Consider the following 24690-nt stretch of genomic DNA (forward strand, 5'->3'; position numbering starts at 1 on the left):
GCCAAACCTCAGCTTCTCGACCATCTGGGTCGGTGTGACTAGAAAACGGAAGCCATCTGGAGTTGAACATTAAAATCACCAAGGAAAATTACCTCACTGTTAGGAAAGTTGGACTGGAGAAAGTCAAGTTGCAAAGAGAGGAAGTCAAAGCGCTCCAAATGATTAGTGGAGTTGGCAGAAAGGTAGAGACAACAGATGAATTTGATAAAATGAGGTAAAGAGATATTTTAAGCCAGAGAAGATTGAAAACAGGAGATTCCAAGTTACCAAGTCTGATAGGGAATATCAAAATGGTCATATTCACAAGAACCATCTTTGAGGTTAAAAGAATCATACAGGAAATAATTTTCGGCACTGAGATGAGCAGTGGTTGAATCAACCGATAACTGTGATTCTGTCAGAAAAAGTAGATGGTGTTTGGCAGACTGCAAGTCAAAAATGGACATCGTTGAGATTACAACGGAGACCATGTATATTTGTGAAACGAACTAGGAAGTGTTTGGGAGGTTTAGATGTTTTTGCAGATAAGCTTACGCTATTAGTTTGACAATTCATGGTGTATTGAATAGTAAGAAAATGTGGGTCAGGCATACTGTATGAAGTAATGAAATTTTTGGATATGGTGTACACATGGTAAGAATATATCCAGATCCTTGACATAATGTGGCCTCGACAATGTCCCCCCGCATATACACTACTTGGACTCCCTCACTATCACTAATTGGCAGAGTAGAGGTAGCAATATTATACACTAGCTGATCCGGAAGCCTCCTACAGAGTTACCAATACATTTGGTCCAGTGTACTAACTAGCGGGGGCCTCCGTAGCCAGGCGGGCAGGAGCAGCAGTGCGTAGCACACGCTCCTTGATTAAACCGGGGCTCGAGCCCGTGACCACCAAATACGGAGGATGCGGAAAGGTCGCGGAATGACCACCGCATTATCCCCGGAGCAATATGGCTATGGTTGCTAATCCTCCTAAAAACCAAATGACAAATGACTAACTAGCGGCCAGTCTGCGAACACCATTTTAGAGCTGTACCCTCAAAATGTAAGGAAGATTGGATCTCGCCATGATGTCCCTCATATCCTGAAAAGTCATCAGTCATACTGTATGATGGAAGAGATGGGAAGGGTTTACTGGAACTGAGCTCTGGAGATTAAACATGGGTTCCACCACTTAAGCTTCCAATAAGCAAAGTCGTGGAATTGCACCAGTTGATGAGAGTCATCTACCACCTAGTATTGCCTGGTAACGCAGAGGGGCAGCATTCTCCATGTGGGGTGGGTGCCACACCTCGACTCCTGCTTTCATTGGTTCACATCTGGGTGGTCACTCACATTGTGCTTGCTCATGGGGGTTATACTCAGGATTACAAACAGTCTCACCATTGTGAAAGTGAAAGCAGAGGATTTGGCTGTCACAGACCGTCCAGACTTTGCCGAAATTGGATCCACTTGACTTGAGTGTCACCCAAATAACTGTTCCATCAGCATTTTAGACTCCCAGGTACCAAGTACAGCTTGTCTGGCATATCTGAGAGAATGTCTGCGACAATCTCAAGGACCATGTGACATCCATTTGGGCCTAAACAAACCTAGAACAGTATTTCTTAGTTGGAACAAAAAGCCTAGTAGCTTCCAAGATTACTTCCTTAAATGCTTCCCATTTAGATTTTGCAGTTGGATAAGCACATTGTTGTTAACAACAATGTGCTTATTCATCATTTGAGAAAGAATTAATAATGCCACACTAATGTATCATGTGGTATATTAAGTTGTTTTTATTTAAATGTCACAATTATGTTGAAAATGCCTCAATACCAGCACTTAACATATCTGGTAACATTTTGGGAATAGTGTTGCCTGTCATCAAGTCTAAGAGGGTGGTAGAATAATAGCTCAAGTTATCTGTTAATCGCAATAAATAACTGCTGTTACAATGTTCCGATAACCTTATATTAATATTATTTATTATCAAATCTAAATCAACAGTGATACTGTTTTATTTTTTTTACTTCTGATACTTAATTTCTGGATAAATAAAAATCTAATTGACATTTTATATAGATATCACAGGTTCATTTTTCACAAGCACTGTGGATGCTGCTTATTGTGATCACTTCGGGACGTAGCTTAATAACATTTATGGTAACAATAACCAGTAATACAAGAATGCAGCTGTTTAACATTGTTTATTGATGTTTGGTGGAAATGTGTATATAAAAAGGTGCAAGTGTATAAAAGAAAACATTGAAATCAAGCAACTTTAATTTGACCGTCCACTATTTATTCGAGAATGTCATCCGTGAAAATGAGACTGTTATGATGTTTCTAGAAATCTATAAAAAAAATGAAGAAAATAATAAATTCAAGAATTAGAAAAGGGTTAATACTCCACTGTAAAACAGTTACATTGGAAAGAGTACAGGTACCTGTACTCATACCAGTATAAATTGTAAGAAGCAAAATCCATATGAATTGTGCAAAGTAAAGTCAATAATGGGACGTGCAACATGTCAGAGTTCAAGAACAAATTGGGATGTTAATCACTTCCACTGCACATGCATTAGCTGCAATAAGAAAAAAAAAAAAACATTAGCAAAAAATGAAGTGCTGCTTACAATAAACATTGGTTTTTTTTTTTTTTTTTTCCCCCTATGTATTAGTATGTCTTATTGGGTCTTTATAAAAGTGATAACATTGTGATCATAATAAGTGGCATGTACTGTATTCAATTTCATAAAATCCTTTTAACCCAGGACCAATCACAACCTTCAATGAAGGCCTGCTTAGTCCACATAGCTAAAACACTCACACTTTCAGTGAAATTGTTTTTTCTGACTTTTGCCATTAAAAATTCCAGAAATCTTTGTTGGTTATTGCACAAAAAAAAAAAAAAAAAAAACAAGACCAAGTTAAGCTGCCGACCGGGCTAGCCGAGTGGGTCAAGTACCTGCCCGGCAACCCAAAGGTCGCGGGTTCGATTCCCGCCTCGGGCTTGGATCAAAGTACTGCAAAAACCTTGGGAGGTGCAATATGGCCACAGAAGCCGATGCGCCAACAATTACCAAATCAAAAAAAAAAAACCAAGTTAAGCTCAGTCTTAATTATATGGATGTACTGAAATCTGTGAACCTAAAATTAGTGCACACCACTCCTATCCAATTCATGTGCTCTTTGTGCTTTGTTTGTTATTTGGTTTTTAGGAGCATTAGCAACTAAGGCCAGATTGCTTTGGGGATATGTGGTGGTCATTATTATTATTATTATTATTATTAGCCAAATGGTGCAAGGAAGCCTTAGGCTTATGCTGCACCAGCCAAAAAAAAATCCTGTGCTACCCTGAGAGAGAAGTAGAAGGGAATCACCAAGAAAGCAAGAAAAATGAAAATGATATCCAGCTCCCTGACCTTTCCGCATCCTCTGTATTTGGTCACGGGCTCAAAAAGTAAAGTAAAGTAAAGTGCAGCCATTATCAACCCACTGCAGGATGGAAGCCTCCTCAACAATTCATGTTGAGGGAAATGGACCATAATCTGCCACGCTGGTCCAATGCGGGTTGGCAGATCGACCGTATTCAGCAGTCAGGGGCTTGAACCCCGGTCTACTCAAAGAGCGTGTGCTACTGCACTCCCGCTCCTGCCAAGAGGCGTGTGCTACGCACTGCTGCTCCTGGCTACAGAGGCGCCCTTTGTGCTTTATGGCACTGCATCCACTCATTACATTCTCTCACTTTACATTACACAAGTCTGTCTCGTGTCCAGTTGTTGAACTGAGTGGCTTTTTGATTGACATGTGTGCTCACTGTCAGTAAAAGACTGTTAGTAAAAGATGATAATAATGGAGATATAATATGGTTAATCCCTACTGTGGTGCTAGAACAATCTCCATCTCTTTAATCATGCAGAATGGGTGTCTTTTGGGGTTATGATCAGTATCATGTAATTCCTTATATTTTGAATGTATTGCTCTAAAATGATTTTTGCAGACCAGCGACTGGATAGTTGACCAGACTGAACCTATTGGTAACTCTGTAGGAGGCATCTAGATCAACTAGAGTATAATATCGGTACCTCCACTCTGTTAGCTAGTGACTGGAGGTAGTCTGTGTAGTTTGTACTAGGCATTGCCAAGATCAAGTTACTTCAAGGAATGGGGTATAATCTTGCTGTTTGTAGGCCATATCCAAAAAATTCATTATATAGTGGACAGTCATTAATTTTACAACATGAATATTGTATGAATTAATGTATTGTGAATGGTCAAACTAATAGAAAAAGGTTTAGATCTGTGAAAAGATCTAAACCCCACAAAAACTTCCTCATTCATTTCTGAAAGGTATTTGGTTTCAATTCCATTCTCAGCATTGTCCATTTCCATCTACAATCTTCTAAGCCCCATTTACTTTTTCTGATAGAATCCCAATTTTTGGTTGCTTCAACCATTACCGATCTTAGTTGCCCTAATTATTCAGTCTAATTCCCTTTTACATCAAAGGTGGTATTTGTGCATATTTCTACTGTAATATTCCTTATCAGACACTTAACAATTTGGAATTTTTGATCTTTTCTGGCCTAAAATTTCTCTACTACATTCTGTGATGTCAATTCATGTCTTGCCTCTATCATTCACTCAACTCCACTAATTACTTGGAGCTCTTGAAACCTTTCTCTAGATAATTTTTCTAATAGTGAGGTAATCTACCTTGATGATATTAATGTTCACAATTCATTATTAAAGGTAACTTCAGCTGGCTTCAGTTCCCTAGTTACAGACTCAGCTGTTTGAGATCCTTAAGCATTTGCTATTACTAATGATCTCACACAGCTCATTCATTTACTTCACAACATACCAGGTAATCCTAGACTATTGAACTTTTCTTACCAGTAACTCTTAAAAGTACACAATCAGTGTTAATTGCTTTCTAGGCGCCTCCGTAGCCAGGTGGGAAGGAGCAGCAGTGCATAGCACACGCTTCTTGATTAGACCGGGGTTCGAGCCCGTCACCACCAAATACGGAGGATGCGAAAGGTCAAGGAATGACCACCACATATCCCGGAGCAATATGGCCTTAGTTGCTAATGTTCCTAAAAACCAAATAACAAACAAACAACAACCTTAGATCACAAAATCAAATCAAAACCTTAGACTAACTTGGTGGTGGTTTCTTTTCCAAAGGAGTTTCTCTAATAGCTATTTTCAGTCTTATGAACATTCTGTTACAGGAATGCAAAATGGGATAATCTGCGTGGTGTTCTCCTTTTTCTTGGTTGGATTACTGTACTAAATCTTCTGATTCTAATGCTTACTTGGAAGGTGTCAGTGAAATTATTCTTGCAGGGATGAAATCTTTTATTCCATATTCTACCCCAAAATATCCTTTATTTAACCTTGGTTTTCCAATAAATGTTTTAATGCTGTTAAAAAAAAAGAATGTTGCATATTGCAATCGGCTCTCATCCAAATCTCCAGGTTCATTTTCTGCTTACAGCAAAGCTCACAACCAGCTCATCCATGCAGCTAGGTTTTGAACAGGCTAAGAGTTGAAAATTTGTTTCTGTCAAAATGGTAGTCTAGCATTCTTGGTCTCTTGCTAAAGTGGTTGGGTACAACTTCTGGCTGTCTATAGTCCCACCTCTGTTAAAACTTAATGGTTGCATCCTCAGCTGAATGTAATGCCCTACCAGCTTCCTGCTTTGTTGATACAAGAATTATCAAAAATCTTGGTGAATCACCTCCTGCTGTACCCACTACATTATGTTCAGTGCTTCCTTTGGTCTTCTGGCAGAAGGATATTAGAAGAATTCTGAACAATCTTGATACCAATAAAATCCAGGTCGTGATGGTTGCATTTCTTCACTTGTTCTCAAAACCTATGCTTCCGGGATTGCTCCTGGTCTGTGTCACCTTTTTACACTTTCTTATTCCACTGGTGTTATATCTTCTCTTTGGAAAGTTGCTCATATTTGAAACATTCCCAAAAAGGGCGGCAAATCCCACCCTTCCCATCTGTTATTGCCCCATTGCACTTACCTATGCCCTTTCCAATGTAATGGAGAATTATTCGGCTTTTAAATCAACTTGAAACCGTCTATCTTCTCAGTGACTACCTGGTTTCTATCTGTGTTGATTCACTGGTGATATATTGGCTTATATTACTCATCTTTGGACAAATTTGATGGAAAAGTTTTGTGGAACCCAAACAGTTGCTTTTGAAATTTGTTAAGGCTTTTGGTTGTATTTGGCATAAAGGTCTTTTTAACAAGTTCCTATCTTATGGATTATCATTTTTTTTTTTTTTTTTTTTTTTTTATAAATTGGATTTACAGTTTTCTCTGCCTGTTGATGCTAGATGGCTATCTGTCTTCTTTATCACTAATGCCAGTATTCCCCAAGATTCAGTTATTTTCCTCTTGTATATTAATGACCTTCCACTTACTAGAAATCCTATCCATAGATTTGCTGATGACAGTGCTCTGCATTTCACCTTCCAGTTTAAGAAACCTTGCCTGCACAAATGTCCTTAACTTCTTGAATATTCACCACCAGTTCCTTGTATGCTGATCTCAAATAATTCTACAGTGGCCAGAGAAAACTATGTTAAATTCAGTTGTGTCTTATTTCTCACAAAAAGGAATATACTATTCCTATGCTCATCTGTGTTCAGTAATTCAGATTTCTATACAGGGTCATCTATCTCTATTAGAAATTACCCTGACTTCTGATCTCTTTTAGAATAAGCACATTATAAATATTTTCCTTTGCATAAAAAAAAAACCCTGCGTTTTCTATTTTATTCTTGTCATTAGTTTTCTTCTAAACAGCTTCTCAATCTGTACATATCTCAAGTTTGCCTTACAAACAAATATTGTTCTTCCCACAAAACTTCTCAAATTTCTGGATTCCATTCGAAAGAAGGCACTCAGGTTAATTAATCACCTGTCTCTTACAAGTTTCTCCACTCACTGTCTCAAAAACATTCAGTTTTGGCTGCATGCTTTTTCTCTAGATACTTCCATGGTGTCATAAATTATAAAATCTCTAAATGCATCATTAATTTCCCCCTGCTCTCTTCCAGACCAGTCTGAACACGTACCAGAACCAGTCAGCATCCATTTACTGTACAACTCCAAACTCACATAAACAACTTTTTCTGTTTATTTATTCCTTCTGGTTCTGTTTTTGAAACAACCCTCTGTCACATGTATTTTCCAAAAAATTATAAATTATAGAAATTCATCTGATGTCAACAAGTCTTTTTGGCCTTCAATCCATGCACATTTCTATAAACATATATATGACTAAAAGCTAGTCTTAAAGGTGAACAAATGACAAAAAAACAAGTTGCAGAAAATGTTATATTCTGTAATATCAATTTTAAATGTTTGTCTAGCACAGTATCAAAGAGAGAGAGAGAGAGGATATCAATGAATGTGCTTTATAAAAAAAAAATGCTTTCATTATGGACAATAAAAAAGTTAACTATTCTTCATAAGGAATAATTATAACGAGGTATGTACAATCTTTATCATTTTGCACGACCCATTTGATTTTAATAATATACCATGGAGAAATTCAGTTAATTTGTCCGATGTAATAACAAAGATAACTTGAGTTTCATTTTTGCTGCTGTTATAATTAGAGAATGGCAGTAAAGAATAAGTTGCTGAATCTCTCTCTCTCTCTCTCTCTCTCACTCACTCACTCACACACACACACACACACACACACACACACACACACACACACACACACACACACACACACACACACACACACACACAGGGCCCTCCCATAGAGTATGAATTGCAAAGCCAAGGAGTAACCTTGAGCTGCTTGTTGCTTTTCTCCCTTTAGTTATATAATGGTGGCAAAAATTAAGTTACAAAGTTAACTGAATGTGGGATGGCATTAAAGAGTAAAATTATAACATGCTTGCAGGACCATCTTGTCATTTCTTCTATTTTTTCGGCCAGTAAGATTTAAACTATCGATAATACAGTAGTCTTAATTCTCATAACAAAAGCCATTATAACTTGTTACCTTTATAATGAATTATCCTGCCTGGCATTATACCACATTCATATTCCTCACTAAAAGGTGAACTTGTCATTTGTTTAAACCAGAATTGGTCGTGCAGGGTTGATTCAACCCCAAGCAACTAAAGTGTTTTGTGTTTCGTGTACTTCGTCCACACAGCTGAAACTGCTCATACCTGTTGCTGAAATTGGTTTCTTTGAATTGTTTGCAGAAAATTCTAGAAATGCTTGTTAATTATTGCAAAATTAGTAAAACATGATTAAATTACACCTAATTATATGCATGTGTCGATTGACACATCAGTAAGGTATGTTGATAGTAATTTCGCTTTACTGCCATTGCATTCCCTCCAATTGGTGCCCTCTGACTTCATGACCTTGACGCATTGTCTGGAATCAGACTTTGTGGCACTTCAATTCATATAGTGAGCACTGCTCTTAGTAACGTGCTCTCCTCGAATCAAAGCATAGATATATTTTGCATGTTATGCTGGAATGAAAAGTGGGACCGAGGCTAAAATTTCAACCCACATTCTGTTGGTCCTTGTGGAAAATTTAAGGTCCAGTTAAGATTTCACAGGCCACATTCCCCACATCCCCCCACAAAAAAATCGGCTAAATGAAATTTCGCATTAATTAAGAAAAATATGGATTGCTTTGAAGTTTTCAACATACATTTGGCCCTTGGGATGATTCTAAGTCAATTCCAATTTCATAGCATTCTTTCTCTCTCCAGTTTCCCATACAGAAATATAACTTATAAGTGTGGAATAGGAGTTCTGATCCATTTCAAAATGTCAGTGCTTACTTGGAATATTTTAAGAACCTTTGTAACAAATTTTCATGTTGATGGGTTGGCTTATTTTGTTGTAAATCATGAATTATTACTGTTCGCTGACATTCCTGAAATGTAATACACTGCGTACATTAGTTGTATTGCTTCTGTTAGGACATGCAGCCTGTAGAGCAGGAGGGAGAGAATTACAAGGGCTGCTGGGGATTTACATGGGAGTAGTGATTATATTGACTGTGTTAGAATTACTAAACACAATCACATTTATTAACTTAAGGAGAATGTATAAGCAAATAAATGTGATTATACGTAAATGATTAAGTTACATATGTAACTTAATCATTTATGTATGATCACATTTCACTTTATTTGCCATAAGAATGGCAAATAAAGTGAAATATAAGCTGTTGATCAAGTCTTCATTATAGTAGTAACAGAAACATGGTGCCATTTTGTTATTGGAAATGCAGAATTTGAATGTTCTTTCTGTATAATGCACAAAGAAGGGGCATAACATGAGTTATGCTTTTGGTTAAGAAGTGGGGTTTCTAAAACAGTAAAACTTGTAGATGGGTTGTGGGTATTATTTGAGTTGGATTGGTGGATTATAAACCCTCCAAAAACAAAAATGAGAGCATGAATATGTTATAGGCCAATGGTGAGTATAATGGACAACTATGCTGACAATTAGTGGGCCAGCAAATCAGAATGCCTTACCAGTGGATTTTAACCTTTCCATATGTTGAATGGAACTAGTGAGTTGGCAGCTTTCTCAGTTACAGAACATTTCTGAATTTATGTGACTGCTTTCCCAGTGTCAAAAATTAAAATTTGAATGGAAGTGTTAAGGGGGCAAATTTTCGAGGCTACAAAGCTTTTTATAGTGACAGAGTAGAAAAGTGTATGAGATTATTAATAATTATCAGGTTACACTTTACAGTCAGTATAAATTAGTTTGTGAAAGAGAAAAAGTATATTGATCCACTGGATCAATATAGATTATTCAAAATGGCTTAACTTGATGATCTGTACAGATTTCCAACAAACAGAATAAACATATTGCATCTACATTCACACATGAGCAAATTTAAAAAATATGTGGAGATCCTAAAGTCTTGAAACTTTATTACACACTTGGACAGACAACTTGAGTAGTCGAGACACGCTAATTTTCATAAAATTCGACAAATGCTAATAATTTATTGTAATTTTTTTCTTGTAGAGGATCTGCGATCTCATTATGGATTTAAAATAAATATTGGGGTTCCCCCCCCCCCCTTTTTGAAATGGGAAGTATAGGCTATTTTTGGAAATTTTAAAGGAACATTAAATTTTAGGAATATTATTTTAAAGCAGAAGAAAACTCTTACCTGGGGTTTTATTTGGGAATGGCTGCATCCAGGTGAGGTGTAATTCAGAAGGTGTTGAAATTGCAATTACAGCAGACTCGATTAACTGGGAAGCGGATTAACCGGGACACTTCAGGACTCCAAATAAAAAAAAAATTCAAGTAATAACTGGAATAGGTATAAACAGATATTTTGCAAGTCGTAAATAAGCGACAAGCGGCATTATAAGTCGTCATTGGGAGATTAGTGTACCTATTATCTTGCAATCCCCACTGTTTTCACACCTGCCGCTCAAAAAAAAAAAAGAGACCAAATGTTTAGTTTGTTTTAGTGTGTTGCGTTGATTGTTATGTTCCCTTGCAGCGCAACAGGAGAAACTTTGTTTCTTTATTTTTGTCAGGGATGTCAGAATTTTTTTTTTAAGTAAATTTTTAATTTTTTGTTTAGAAATCACGAAAATGATGGCTAAACGCAAAAGAGTTGCGTTTTCAGACAAAAACTTGAAATTATTCAAAAGTTTGAAAACAGTGCATCCGTTAAATCTCTAAAGAACCATTATAATTATTTATTTTATTTTATTAAATCAGTTTGTTTCCCAAGAAACCTTGGGTCACCCTGGGACGGCTCTGTGCCAGAAGGGTGTGAATATTTACAGATTAAGGTGCGAGGAACACATGCACAATAAACAAGAGTACATGCGTGCTCGACCCAAGACATTTACAGGATTAAATATATAATAATATACAGTAATATACAAAATATAAAAAAAAAAAAAAAAAAAACAGTCTGTCATGTCCAGGAGCAGGGGAGTATTATAAGTTCATTATCTGGTAGCAGCTCTTGAGGATTTCCTTCCTGTAGGGCTTGTCTTCACAGAACTTATCAGGGTGGATCCTAAATTTATTGAAGGTCCGAAGACAATTGGCTGGAAACATGTTCCTCATGGAATCAATGTTTGACAGCATAAGACGTAGAGGGAGACAGGAGTCGGGGTGCTCCCCTCTTGCCCTCCTCGGGCCAGAGATTAATGTGGATACCGATGGAGCATCAATTCGCCTCGTTATAAGCCGTGCAAGCGTGAAGACATTTTTTGTCATGATTGGTGACCGAACCATACGCAACATTGTAAAAAATAAAGGGAAGCTATTAGATATAAAATCGACATCGTAAAAAAATATAGGAAAGCTATTAGACTTAAAATGGACATCGCAAAAAATAAAAGGACATGGTAGGTTTTTTTTTCGTTTTTTTTTTTTTTTATCTATCGCCATATTTTTCACGTAGGTTGCTGAAGATTTTTTGATACAGTCCCCGACTTACTCAACTACGGATTTACGTAAATTTTTTTTCGCTCGGTTTTTTATTTTTTATTTTTTATTTTAGGATTGTAAAATTTAAAACAAAAATAATAAATAAATAAAATAAGCAATGAATAACGACGATCGTGGCATGCAGAAATTGCACAAGTGAGATACAGAGTAAGAAGCAAAAAAATAGGAAAGAAGGAAAGGTTCTTACAATTTATTTATGTTTTTTTATATATATATATATATATATATATATATATATATATATATATATATATATATATATATATGACTGAAGATTTCAGTGAAGGGGACACATTTCACCATAATAACGTAAAAACCCACACAATTCCAGCTATCGATATTATTGCAAATGCAATAAGATCGAGTTTACTACCCGTTTATAATTAGATGCAAGAACAGAAAAGCCCAGTAACCCGGAAGGCGCAAATTGTTTAAATGTAGTGACCTCCAGAAAATGTGCTTTAGTAAAATGCGAGTTCGCGTAAGGTGATAATAGTGTTTTCCCCCTTAACCCTGTGAAGTTCTTTTCAGAAAATTTCGTTTTGACCGTTGTCATGGTGCCGACTAAGAGAATGAGTGACAGCGCTACTAGTAAATCTACCAACAAAAGGAAAGCCATTGATTTGGATCAGAAAATTAAACTAATAAGGATGTATGAAAGTGGCCAAACATTAACAAGTATCACGCAGAATTCAGATTTGTTGATAATAATATAGTTGCAATATGTTATTAGTCATTCCCGAGTTACGTAAAACTCGACGAAGTAAGAAGTCCTGGAACGTATGTCAGGGACTTTGGTATTTTTGGATTAACTGGGAAATCGATTGTTCGGAATTTGTTTTTACCATCTATCCCGGAAAATCGAGAGTCTACTGTATATGGAAGAAGGACGAAGGAAAAGGCCAGCTTTTGTCCTAAATTCTTGCATGGGGAGTAATTGTAATCATAAAGGGAGATGATGTCCTGAATGGGGGCTTTTCGTTAATACCATCTTCAAAGAATGGTGAATACGTGTTGAGGGCATCTTTTATAGCCCGGCACGTTCCATTGTTAATTTCAAAAGTGTGGTGGTTGAAGTGGGGTTGAGTAGTCGAAAAACGGTGAAGTAGGTGGAGGGGAAAATTTCCTGCCTCAATGTATTGCACTTATAGTTTGGGAATTTGGAAATTGTAGATGTTTTTTTTTGGGGGGGAGGGTTTCACTCGGAAATCTGGGTGTGACTACCCATCCCCGTTAGTAGAAGTCCTGGATTTGGGGGGGTGTTATGTTCTGTTGTTAAATTGTTTTAGGTCCCATTCTTCAGAGATTATTGTTAGTCTATGTATGTTTGTGATCTCACTGGTTTCTAACTTCAACTTTGTGTCTTGTTTATCAATTATTATCACATTTTTGAAGGAGGGGTAATGTCCTGTGTCTAAGTGGTGAGATACCAATTCGGCACTATTATTTTTTTTCTGTTCAGTCCATTTTTTCTTTGTTATTTGCAGCTACTTTTAAACTGCTTTTATGTTTTTCGATTCTTGTATGTAGCGATGTTCTCGTGCTGCCTATATATATTTGCAATCACAATCCAGTGTGCAGTAAGCATATACCACGTTTGTTTGCTGATTGAAATCTATTGGTTTTGTTTTGTTTTTTTTTTTTTTGTTGATAGCTGAGCTTTTTAGGTATGTCCATAGTTTCTTGGAGCTGCCAAAGGCTGGATTTACTCCAGAATCTTTGAAGATTTTTTCAATGGTTGTTGGTACATTTCAATGTACGGGAGCCCTATCCATTTTTTTTTTTTTTTTTTTTTTTTTTTTCCCCCGGCTGTATTCATGGTGCCATTTATGAGCCATTTTGGGTAACCACGGTTGGAAAATCTGTTTTGTTCTCCTATGTGCATTCATCCTCTGTAGATGAATACCTGAAAGCATTGTTGAACTGGGCTATTAGGATTGATTTTTTGTGAGATAGGGGCCGTAGCTGTAAGTAATTCAAAATGTAAGTAATTCCCCTTATTTGTAGGTTTGTGTTGAATTTGGTGGCATTCCTTGTTAATGTTAAATTTAGGAAGTTGATCCTGTTGTTTTAATTTTCAATTGTGAATTGTAGCCGATCATCTACATTATTCAACTTGTGGAAGACGGTATCTATGGTGTTTGGTTTGCCTATAAGCAGACAATCATCTATGTACCTTCCATAAAATTTAAGGGGTGGGGAAGAGTACTTGGAAATGATGTGGTGTTCTATTTCCAGGAGGTAAAATTCGAAGAGATGTCCACTTATGAAACCGCCCATTGGTACCCCATATACTTGATAAAAATCTCCTTCATTGGTGAAATAATTCGCTGATAACAGTATATTTAGTAAGATTGTTAAATCCGAAATATCTAATTTTGTTCTGTTTTTAAGTGTGGGATCATTGCATAACATGTCTTGAGTGGCCTTCACAGCTTTTTGAGGGTGTACGTTTGTGTATAGTGATTTTATATTTTTGATTGTGAAAATAGATGTTACGTATTTTTTATGTGATGTTTGGAATAATTCATTAAGGGTTTTAATATGTCAATCATAAATTTAGCAAAATTCCCAAACTATAAGTGTAATATGGTGAGGTGCGAAATTTTCCCCTCCACCCTACTTCATCATTTTTTGACTACTCAATGCCCCACCACACTTTTGAAACATGGCAATGGAATGTTCCTGGGCTATAAAAGACTCCCTCGACTCGTATTCATCCTCCTTTGAAGATGGTATTAACGAATAGCCCCCACCAGGCTTCAGGACATCATCTCCCTTTATGCCTATAATTACTCCCCATGCAAGGATTTAGGACAGAAGCTGGCTTTTTTCCTTCATCCTCCTTCCATATAATTGCAATTTCAACACCTTCTGAATTACACCTCACCTGGGTGCAGCCGTTCCTGAATAAAACCCCAGGTAAGAGTATTCCTTTAAAAATCCAAATTATTTTAAATCCATAATGAGATCGCAGATCAAGCAATGAGATACAAGAAAAAATTACAATAAATTATTAACATTTGTCCGATTTTACAAAATTTGCGGGTTTCGTCTACTCAAGTTGTCTGTCCAAATGAACAAGTTAAGAGATGGGGGATACCGGAAGTATACCAAATTCTAACTGGGAGTTAAATGATTGTGGATGTGAAAGCTTCTATAAAGTCTTCCCTGGTATACTACTCTTGGAATTTTAGGTTCCTTTATATTGAATCTATAGTTTTTGTTGATAGTATGGTGGATTATGTTATTTCAGACCATAACATGCTTTCCTTTTTGGTTTGTGGTGTGCTCATTGTCCCTCTTCTGCATTTGCAGACGAAAGTGATAGACATCTTAAGCTCCTATTCCATTCCTCTGGCCTTCTCCCCCCCCCCCCATTATTTTCAGGACATCAGAGGAATGGAGAGTTCTCTAGCTGGCATATCCTTAAAAGTTGCACTAACTCTCCATTACTCTGATGCCCTGAAAGTAATGGGGGGGGGGGGGGGAAGAAGGCATATCCTTAACTTTTAAGGATCAGCCAACTGGTACATCTGAGTCCCCTGCAATACCATAGAACTGTTTGAAATAAAGGCAGTCAGTAATTTAAAATTGAGCACTTCTTAATGTATTCATTATCTTGACAGTATAGTGGATATAAGAAGAAATAATAATGTTAATTTATAATTTTTTTATGAATTAATATTAAACTAAACAGGATTCAAAATCATGACTACAGCTAGTAGATATTTTCATAAATATATATGGCAAAAATATATTTAAATTTTAAAATAAGTCATGTTTTAAAAAAGTCAACTTTTTTTTGTTTAAATAAAAATTACAGTTTAGAGCTAGATTTGTTCCAACCACTTTCCCATGTTTGATTATTTTACAATCAAGCGTATAATATGTGTGAATCATATAGCAAGTAAAAGTCAACAATAAATTTGCAATGAAATCAATAATCTTGTAGACTGATGTAATTGTAAAAGTTTGCTATTTTATTATTTGGTATTGTGGACAGTAATGACATGCATTTTGCATGCCAGGTTCCACTAACAACAGCCAAACAAAAACTTGCAAATTGTATCTGAATTCTTCACCAGAATTAACAAACTTCAAACTGAAACAGTGATGTGCAAAATGTGAAACAAAACCAAAAATAATTTTAATCTTGGACAAGTATTTTTCCAATGGTTTCCAATGGTGACAAAAGTGTCACCATTGGAAACATTATTAACGCGGGTGACATTTTTGTCGCCCACGTTATTGTTAGTGAATGCTTAAGCCTATTACATAAACTGGCACATATGCAGGTCTGCTGATTTTTTTATAAACATAAAATTTGCATCAAGAATGCAAATCAAAAGTAAAAAATGTAAAATTTAAGAAATCCAATGAAATAAAAAATCTTATTAGTTTTTTATTGTTAATTAAATCATCTTTTTTCACATCCCTAGAATATTTGTGGCTATTTAAGTACTATGTATCATTTTTATAATTTTGCAGTTTCTTAACAGTAATTTATCTTTGGTTTTGTTCTATGTTGCCATGGTACACTTCTCTCATTACAAATTGTATCAATTCTAAATTTCAGGGGACCCTCATAATAGTGGAGCAGCAACATCAGATCCATACAAAACTCTTTTTGTAGCAAGGATAGTAAGTATTTGAATTTTAATTTTTTATCTACAATTTTAATTGGTAAATCTTCCTTGTTTACTGAAGAAGGCTGTACATGTAAAAGAGAGAGACCTCTTAAATATATTTAAAGTTTCTTGCATACACAAGAAGATTAAAAAAAATTGACAGAAAATGCTCCTTTTTTTTTGTAGTAAGGACAATATAAATAATTTTATTCATGCTATATAGAGGTAGTTCCCGACTTTACGAGTTAATTCGTTTCTAGTGTGTGCTCATAAAACGAAAACTCGTAAGGTGGGAATTTATTTCCCATAGATGTAATGTTAAAAACAGTGATGTTCTCAACAATGTAATTAGTTTATGCTTAAACAATGATTGATTTATCCAAAGAAATAAAAACATATCCTGTAAAATTTACTGTTGGCATTTGTGGTGAGTAGACGTGCCTATTACAGCTCTTCATGGTGACATTAAAGAAGTATAGATTAAGAAGGGGTTCAAGCAGAATTAGTGAAGTACAGCAGGATTTCAAAGGTTATTAAGTATGTTGTAAAGTTTATTTTAATAAGTTTTTTTTTTTTATATATTATAAATATAATTTTTTGAAAATTTCTTTTATTAATAATTAGTAAATTTCATAATGGTTATTACAAGATCTGCCTTGAACACTTCTTCAGAGGGTACCATGACTCATACAGAAATAGCTGATGCCGATTTCTCGGTTAGTCATGATTTTATCCTTTATAGAACTTGTGGTATGTATTCCAGGGTTGACCTAGTGGATAATCCTAGCTTGCTTGGAGTGCACTGATCTTAAGTTACAATTTGGTGCATTGCTAGAACAATTTTAGTTGCTGAAAAAACGGGTGCTTACCCTTGAGAATAATGGAAATGGGAGCTCGTCAGTGGCTCAAGACTCTAGTGACTTACCAAGTGATGCACTTCCGATTTGGGCTCCAGAACAGAATAACCAGGTGCAAATTACTCTGATACAAAAGGACTTAGTTTTAATAGGGGAGACTATTGTCGGGGAAACAGGAAATATTTTTTGTAATAAGGATAGGTGGACTGGAACCGGGGTATGTCTGGCGGGAACAACTATTAATGATGTCACCAACAGACTGTCAGATTTTAAGGAGAGAAAAGAGAATATTATTATTTGTGTGGGGACTAATGGCATTAAGCATACATGATCTAGCGATTTGTTAGAGAAATACAGGATCATGTTGAAGAAATGTTGCAAGTTAGGCCACAATGTCTATATGTCTGCAATTCTGCCCAGGCACGATAGGAAGGATTATATGTTGAAAGCCTTGTGGATTAACTCAAGACTTGAAGGACTGCAAGGCTTTTGGGGGGAAATTGCTGTCAGCTTGGCCTGCACTTGTAGGTAGAAGGAATCTGTTTTGTAGAGATGGATACATTTAAACAAAGGTGGTGCAAGAGTTTTTGCCAGTATTACTGAGGATACCTTAAAGGTTCAGGGGAACTGCTAGTTTTGGGGGACAAGAGTAATATAGATACGCATTTATCTGATAGTATTGGTCAAATTAATGCTTGCACATACCTCAAGAGTATTTGTTTGTTACCGCAATAGAACATAGTAGCTAAATGTTCTGAGGGCAGAAACATTTCAAATGAGCAGGTAGAAAATGCCAGAGAAGTGAGCTTAAATAACTTTAAGGGGTGTGTCAGGGTAGTTAACCGTACAGGAGTGGGGTCATGCTTCTTATCAAAAGCAGCCTGAGTGCAACGAAAGCTTTCCCGTTTAACATGCTAGTATAGAATCTGTATGGTGTGAGATAGCCGGAAGCAAAGGCATAACAAGAGTGGGAGTAATCTACAGGCTAGGTGATTGTGAAGATTATGATGAGAGTACATGCAAATGGAATGGGCAAGTAATCATGAATGTCTTATTATGGGTGATTTCAATTTGCCTGTAATTGATTGGAGCAAATGGGAAGGAAACTCCACATGGGAGACAATTTTAAAATCGACTAGATGATTGCTATTTGTATCAACATGTCAGGGAAAAGAATACTCTAGACCTTATCATCCATGAACCAGATGACATAATAGGACTGACAGTACAGGAATCAGTAGCAGGAAGTGATGACAGAGTTCTATGGTGGACGATGAAGAGAGAGGTAGCAGTAGTTAAAGGCAAAGGAATGGGTTATAATTTCAGGAAAGGAAATTACGATGCCTTAAGGTGCTACATGGCCTTCATTAACTGGGTAGATATCAGAGAGCGAATACAATTGAATTATGGTATACATTTAATATATTAAATATATTAATCACAAAAGCCTTGAATGCTTATATACCATTCAAAAAATACTCCACAAGGAGGATTCCATGTTGGATGAATAATGAAGTTGCCAGATTACTTGAGCAAAAAAAAGCGGCATGGAAAAGTTATAGAGCAATAAAAAGTACTGAACCTATAACAGCTACAGATTGATCTGTAATAATGCCACTAAAAAGGTTAGGCTGGCAAAGGCAGATTATGAGAAATCGCAAAGAGGGGGGGGAGATAAGGAATTCTGCACATATATAAATGCAAAGAAGAGAAGGACAAACCAGATCGGACCCTTATGTAATGGACGTGGGATAGTATTAGATACCCCAGCTGATGTTGCAGATGAACTCAACAGTTACTTTGCATCGATATTTTCAGAAGAAAAACCCTTTACGTCAATGAGAAATTATGGGAGTGAAGTTGAAAAAAATGTAATTAATTATATTGAAATTTCACATGTTTATTTAATGAAAAAACTTTCTAGCCTACAGGCCAGTAAGGCTCCTGGGGTTGATGGCATTTACCCTTTAATCTTAAGGAAGGTGGCAAGTGAGTGTATTGAACCATTGAGGCTAATTATGAGAGGATCGCTGGACTTGGGAGTGATTCCATTGGATTGGAAAAGTGCTGATGTATTTTCAATACATAAGGGTGGTTCTAAGAGTGAAGTGGGAAATTACCGACCGGTTAGTCTAACTTCAGTAGTAGGGAAAATCGTGGAGACTTATTATCAAGGGTGAAATTCAGGATCACTTAGATAGATTGATTTGGTAGTTGTTGGCGCATCAGCTTCTGTGGCCATATTGCACCTCCCAAGGTTTTTGCAGTACTTTGATCCAAGCCCGAGGCGGGAATCGAACCCGCGACCTTTGGGTTGCCGGGCAGGTACTTTACCCACTCGGCTAGCCCGGTCGGCACTTAGATAGAAACGGAATTCTGAAGCATACTCAGCATGGTTAGCTATTTTGACAGGGTCATTCTAGTCTAGTGTCTAGAGTCTGGAGAATAATTTCGATGTTGCTAATTTGGATTTCAGCAAGGCATTTGACACAGTCCCACATGAGCTGTTACTTTATAAGGTTGAAATCACAGGGAAAATCCTTAGATAGATAGCTGGATGGCTTCAGGGCAGGAGGCAGAGGGTTGTGATAAATGGTTATTCCTCAGATTGTGTTGATGTAAGAAGACTGTTCCCCCAAGGATCAGTATTAGGACCACTGTCATTTTTGAGTTTCATCAATGACATCGATGAAGGGATAGAGGGCGTGATGTCTAAATTTGCAGATAGTGTAAAGATTGGTAGAGTAGTTAATGATTGCTGCCAAGCAGAGCTTCTTCAGAATGACCCAGATAGACTTCAGGAATAGTCAGAAAAACGGCAACTATGCTTTAATCCAGCAAAGTATAAGGTATTCCACCTGGGGAACAGTAACCCCAAAATAACTTATATACACTTGGCGGAGTTCAACTAAAGCCTGTAGTGGAGGAAATGTACTTGGGTATTACAATATGGTCAGATATGAAGTTCTCCGAGCATTGTAGACTGGTTGCAAGGAGGGCCCCGTGGTGTCCCATCGATGATTTATCGAACAATTGCTAGTAGAGATAAGGATGTCATAATCCCATTATATAAGCCTATTGTTACACCACATTTGGAATACTGTGTTCAAGTATGGAGACTACACTTAAAGAAAGACATTGTGCTTCTTGAAAAGGTCCAAAGATGGGTAACTCGCCTGGTGAAATTGGCAAAAGGGCATCCATATGAGGAAAGACTTCGAATATATGGGTTGCAGAGCTTGGAAACTAGGCACCTTAGAGGAGACTTAATTGAGGTGTTTAAGGCTCTGAGAGGCATAAGCAAAATGAATAAGGATGAAATTTTCATAGTTATAAACGATTCTAGAACAAGGAGCCATAACTTAAACTCCCCCTAATAAAGGAATGGATTGCAGGAAGTTTTATTTTAGCCAGCAAGTTATAAATTAGTGGAATAAGTTACGTACAAGGGTGGTAGAGGCTGACAGTTTGGGGAAATTCAAAGGTCAGTTGGATGATTACCGAAAGGAGGAGGGAAATGTTATAGGTTGCCCATTTCCTTTTCTCTTGATTATTATTATTATTCTTTAATTTTCTTATTTTTTTTATATTTTCTTGTTATTATTTTTTTATTTTCTTCTTGTTATTATTATTTTTTTTTATTTTCTTGTTATTAATTTGTTTTTATTCTATTATTTTATTTTATTTATTTTTTGGCTGGTACAGCATAAGCCATAGGCTTCCTTGCACCGTATGGGCCAATACTAATACTAAAAATCAAGCAAATTATAATAATAAAGAAATTATTTATGACTTACACATGTTAAAGAATGTTTATTCTTCATCATCATCATTGACTAAATGCGCACTCGTTGTTGGTTTGTTGGAAACACAAGGAGTTGCTTTCTTCAGAAATGTGTCGAGGCATTTGTTTCCAAGATAGTTTTCTCTTTTCTTTATAAATTTCATGATAATATGTATATGCATTTTTTTAAATCTATAGCAACTTCCCTAGTATGCTCCAAATTTGCATCTTGTGACTTGAAAACCTCAATTGCTTTTTCTGTGTTGAAAAGCTTTGTCTAGCCTTGTGAGAGTGAAGGAACGAACTTCTTCCTCACATTTTGCCATTTCAAAGAAGTCTTCATTTGTGAGCTCTCCATTGTGTGCTTGAAGAAAATCAGTGACATCAGTTGTAGAAACATTGAACTGCAAATTGGTTATCAGTAGTAACAACCACTTCTGTTTCATTTTGTACGATCTCTGCTGGTTCTTGAAATATTTCGAAATTATCAGTAAACTGAGGACACAGTTTATTCCAAACACCCTTCATGTTCTTCTCTGTAATTTTGTCCCAGGCTCATATTATTTCAGTTATCTAAAATATGAAATTCTTTAAGAGGACCTCCCTCCTTACCCGTTACATTAATTAGTATATCAAATGTCTCCCGAAGATAATGCTCTTTAAATGTTGAAATAATGCCCTGGTCCATTGGCTGCAAAAGTGGTGTCGTATTTGGTGGCAAAAAATTGTGGGTGGTGATGCTGCAGAAATGGTGGGTGGCCAAGTGCATTATCTACAGTCAGAATCACCTGAAAAGGAATATTTTTTTTTACTTCGGGCACAAAATGATGCAAAAACCAATCTTGGAATAAAGGAATGAAGAGAAAATTCTGAAAATGTATTTGTTTTTTATATGATTAAAGATTTCAGCGAAGGGAAAACACATTTCACCATAATGATGTGAAAACTCACAATTCCAGCTATCAGTATTTTTGCAAATGCAATAAGATCGAGTTTACTACCCATTTATAATTCATTTCACTAACAGAAAAGCCCAATAAACCAGAAAGTGCAAATTGTTTTTATTGTTTTATGGTCATGACCTCCAGAAATGTGCTTTAGAAAAATATCACAAAGGCGTTCAAAATTGATTTTTATAATGGAATGTGTGATAATGATATGATGAAAGTGTAGTGCATTTTAATGATTTGAATTGGCAACTAATACAATTTTCATTATAAAAATGACATTTTAGAGAGATAAATAGCTTAGTTATATAGTGAAAATTTAAACTTCTGAGGTCTTGGAATGAATAACCAAAAAACAATGAATGTTTAACTTTAATTTTTTTGCAATTAATGTTCATATTTTCGATTTCGTTTATACTTGGGGGTGGGAAAAACTCGTAAACCTGGGAACTCATAAAGCGGGAACTGCCTGTATTATGGCACATTTGGAAAACTGATAAAGATCAGATATCTTACCATTCAGTCACATCCTGCACATTTTTTAGAGTGGAAAAAAATGGAATGAACTTCACAGAAAGACTAGTCTTTGTGTGAAGGCACCATATAGTCTAGAATTTGTGAATGCATACAAGAGGTTAATGTGAGTTATCCATAGAAATCAATCTACTGCAACAAATCAAATATAAAAGCATGAAGTGTTCCTGAGTGTATCTGACACTTTAAAGCCCATCTTTTATTATTATTTTTTTAACTTATTCAACATAATTTCCAACTCTTATTTAAGAATTTCACCGTATGAACCACGGTGGATGTTCATAATTTTTTGTAACTTTGCATTGACAGTGCTTTCCTCTCAAAATTTCAGCCAATTTATTTTTATTTATTAGATTATGTTAGTATTGACAAAATGCATCCTCTTAAATAATAAATAATTTACAAAGAAAAAAATGTGAGATTGCGATCTTATGAAAAGTAGTGCTGTTTGTGAAGTATCTTTATGGAGAAAACTATAAATACAGTTCAACATTGATATAAAATGGATATCGGGGGACAACTTTAACACTCATAAGCTGAAGTGCATTATGGCTGAAAATAAAATTTAACCAATTTTATTATTTGATTTTTTTACTATTTTGCTGTCAATAGATGAAATAGGTTTAAATATTTACTCTAGTTATTTTTTCTAAATTGTGCTGTACTTTAAATATTAAACAGTGCTTAAAGTTAATTTCAAAATTATCAATTTCTTATAATTATCCTACACTTCCAAATGAGATATGTTTACAGGAAATCTAATTTTCGTTAAAGTGCATAAAGTAGGAAATAAGGAATAGGCCACAATTTTCTTGTGTCAATAGATAATTAACACAAGAAAAATTTTATTATTAACCATATGACGAGAACTGCAGTTTATAGAGTGGAAGAAAATGGTGATAGTACAGGGAACAGTACCCCATCTGTAAGCACGTTTCTCATTCTCTGCATAAACATTACCTGGTGACTTAATTATTTGAATATGATTGTGTGTACATTTGGGAAGCTATACAGATCAACAAAAGCTATACAGATAAAAGCTATACAGATCAACAAAAGCTATACAAGAGCTATACAGGGAAGCTATACAGATACACTTGTAATTAATGCGTATTTCAGTAGTGAGCTTATTCAACAAGGTGCCACCACTGGTGGGTTACAGAACCATTTTATGATTGGGATATTAAATTTTTCTTGACTATGATTGTTTGGCTTATTTTCTTCTGTGTGTGAATGTGTGCGTTTTAATACCCATAAAAAAGTGTGTAGCAAAAAACATGTTAAGTATGGCCCAAAATTAATAGTAGTGAAAATGAAATAACCTTTAGTAAAATATGGATTCAATTATATTTTGGCTATGATACTTAAGTTATCAGTAAAGAAAATGTTTGATGGCTATCATTAATGAACAGTAATGTATTTGAATCATTGACAATCAGAATGTTCCAGACATTTGGTGAGATTTGCAGTGATGTTTTGGAATAAATGTTTTTACATCTATCAGAAATATGTTTTTGTTTCTCCAAACATATGCATTTGGTGGCATTAAGTCAGATGAAAGGCATGCAGCACGAAGTGACAATTTTCCAGAATATTGGTGGATTACACTCTGTAGAATGAATGGCTGTATGGCATCTCACATCATCTTGGTGAAATCACTAATTGCAGGATTGGATATTCTGCATGTAGCAAATCTTCCAGGGCATCGAAAATGGAGTCAGAATGTCTGATGCTGATTAGCAGAAAGTTATTACCATTTTCATCTTCAATGAACTAGGGTCCAATGACAAAATCATTACTCTAAGGTGGTAATGATTTTGTCATGTTATTTAAATCCACGAACTCTATTAATCTGGCTGGACAAATGTGAGACTCATGATAACGAAGCATTCTAGAGAAGGTGTGATCCTTGTAGTGTATAGCACGTACCTATACACAATAAACGTGAAGTGACTCCATATAACATGGGTGCCTCTGTAGTGAGGCGGGTAGCACACGCTTCTTGATTAGACCGGGGTTCGAGCCCATGACCACCAAATACGGAGAATGCAGAAAGGTCAGGGAATGACCACCACATATCCCCAGAGCAATATGGCCTTAGTTGCTAATGCTCCTAAAAACAAAATAACAACAACCACCATATAACATGACCTTGATGATTGTCCTACCTGTTTGTGGTACAAGAAACCTCCAGTATCATGGAATAGTCATCTCGACAAGTGACTAATGTTTGCATGATGCCTCTATGACTGCAAGTTATCAAGGACCTATTGCAGCACATGTCCATCATTCTCTTTCATTACGGGGCTTAATGAACACCCTGACTGTCCCTTATCAACCTCTGTGCCAGGACAACTCTTTACTCTTAAATTTCAGCACAACAGGTAAGTTAAGGCCATTACAGAGGGTCTCTTTATGGAAAG

At 36.0% G+C, this 24690-nt stretch overlaps 1 protein-coding gene across 1 annotated transcript in view; it reads left to right on the top strand.

The window, feature by feature from the left end:
• LOC150077339 (U1 small nuclear ribonucleoprotein 70 kDa-like) overlaps positions 1-24690 on the top strand; it is a 230287-nt gene that overhangs the window by 59266 nt on the left and 146331 nt on the right. The window contains exon 4 of the mRNA XM_090385619.1: positions 16094-16158. Coding sequence (XP_090241745.1) covers positions 16094-16158 — 65 coding nt within the window. The remainder of the gene's footprint in view (positions 1-16093; positions 16159-24690) is intronic.

Source organism: Mastigoproctus giganteus, chromosome 12, assembly GCF_048544385.1.
Source record: "Mastigoproctus giganteus isolate SK-2022 chromosome 12, ASM4854438v1, whole genome shotgun sequence".
Lineage (NCBI taxonomy): Eukaryota > Metazoa > Arthropoda > Arachnida > Uropygi > Thelyphonidae > Mastigoproctus > Mastigoproctus giganteus.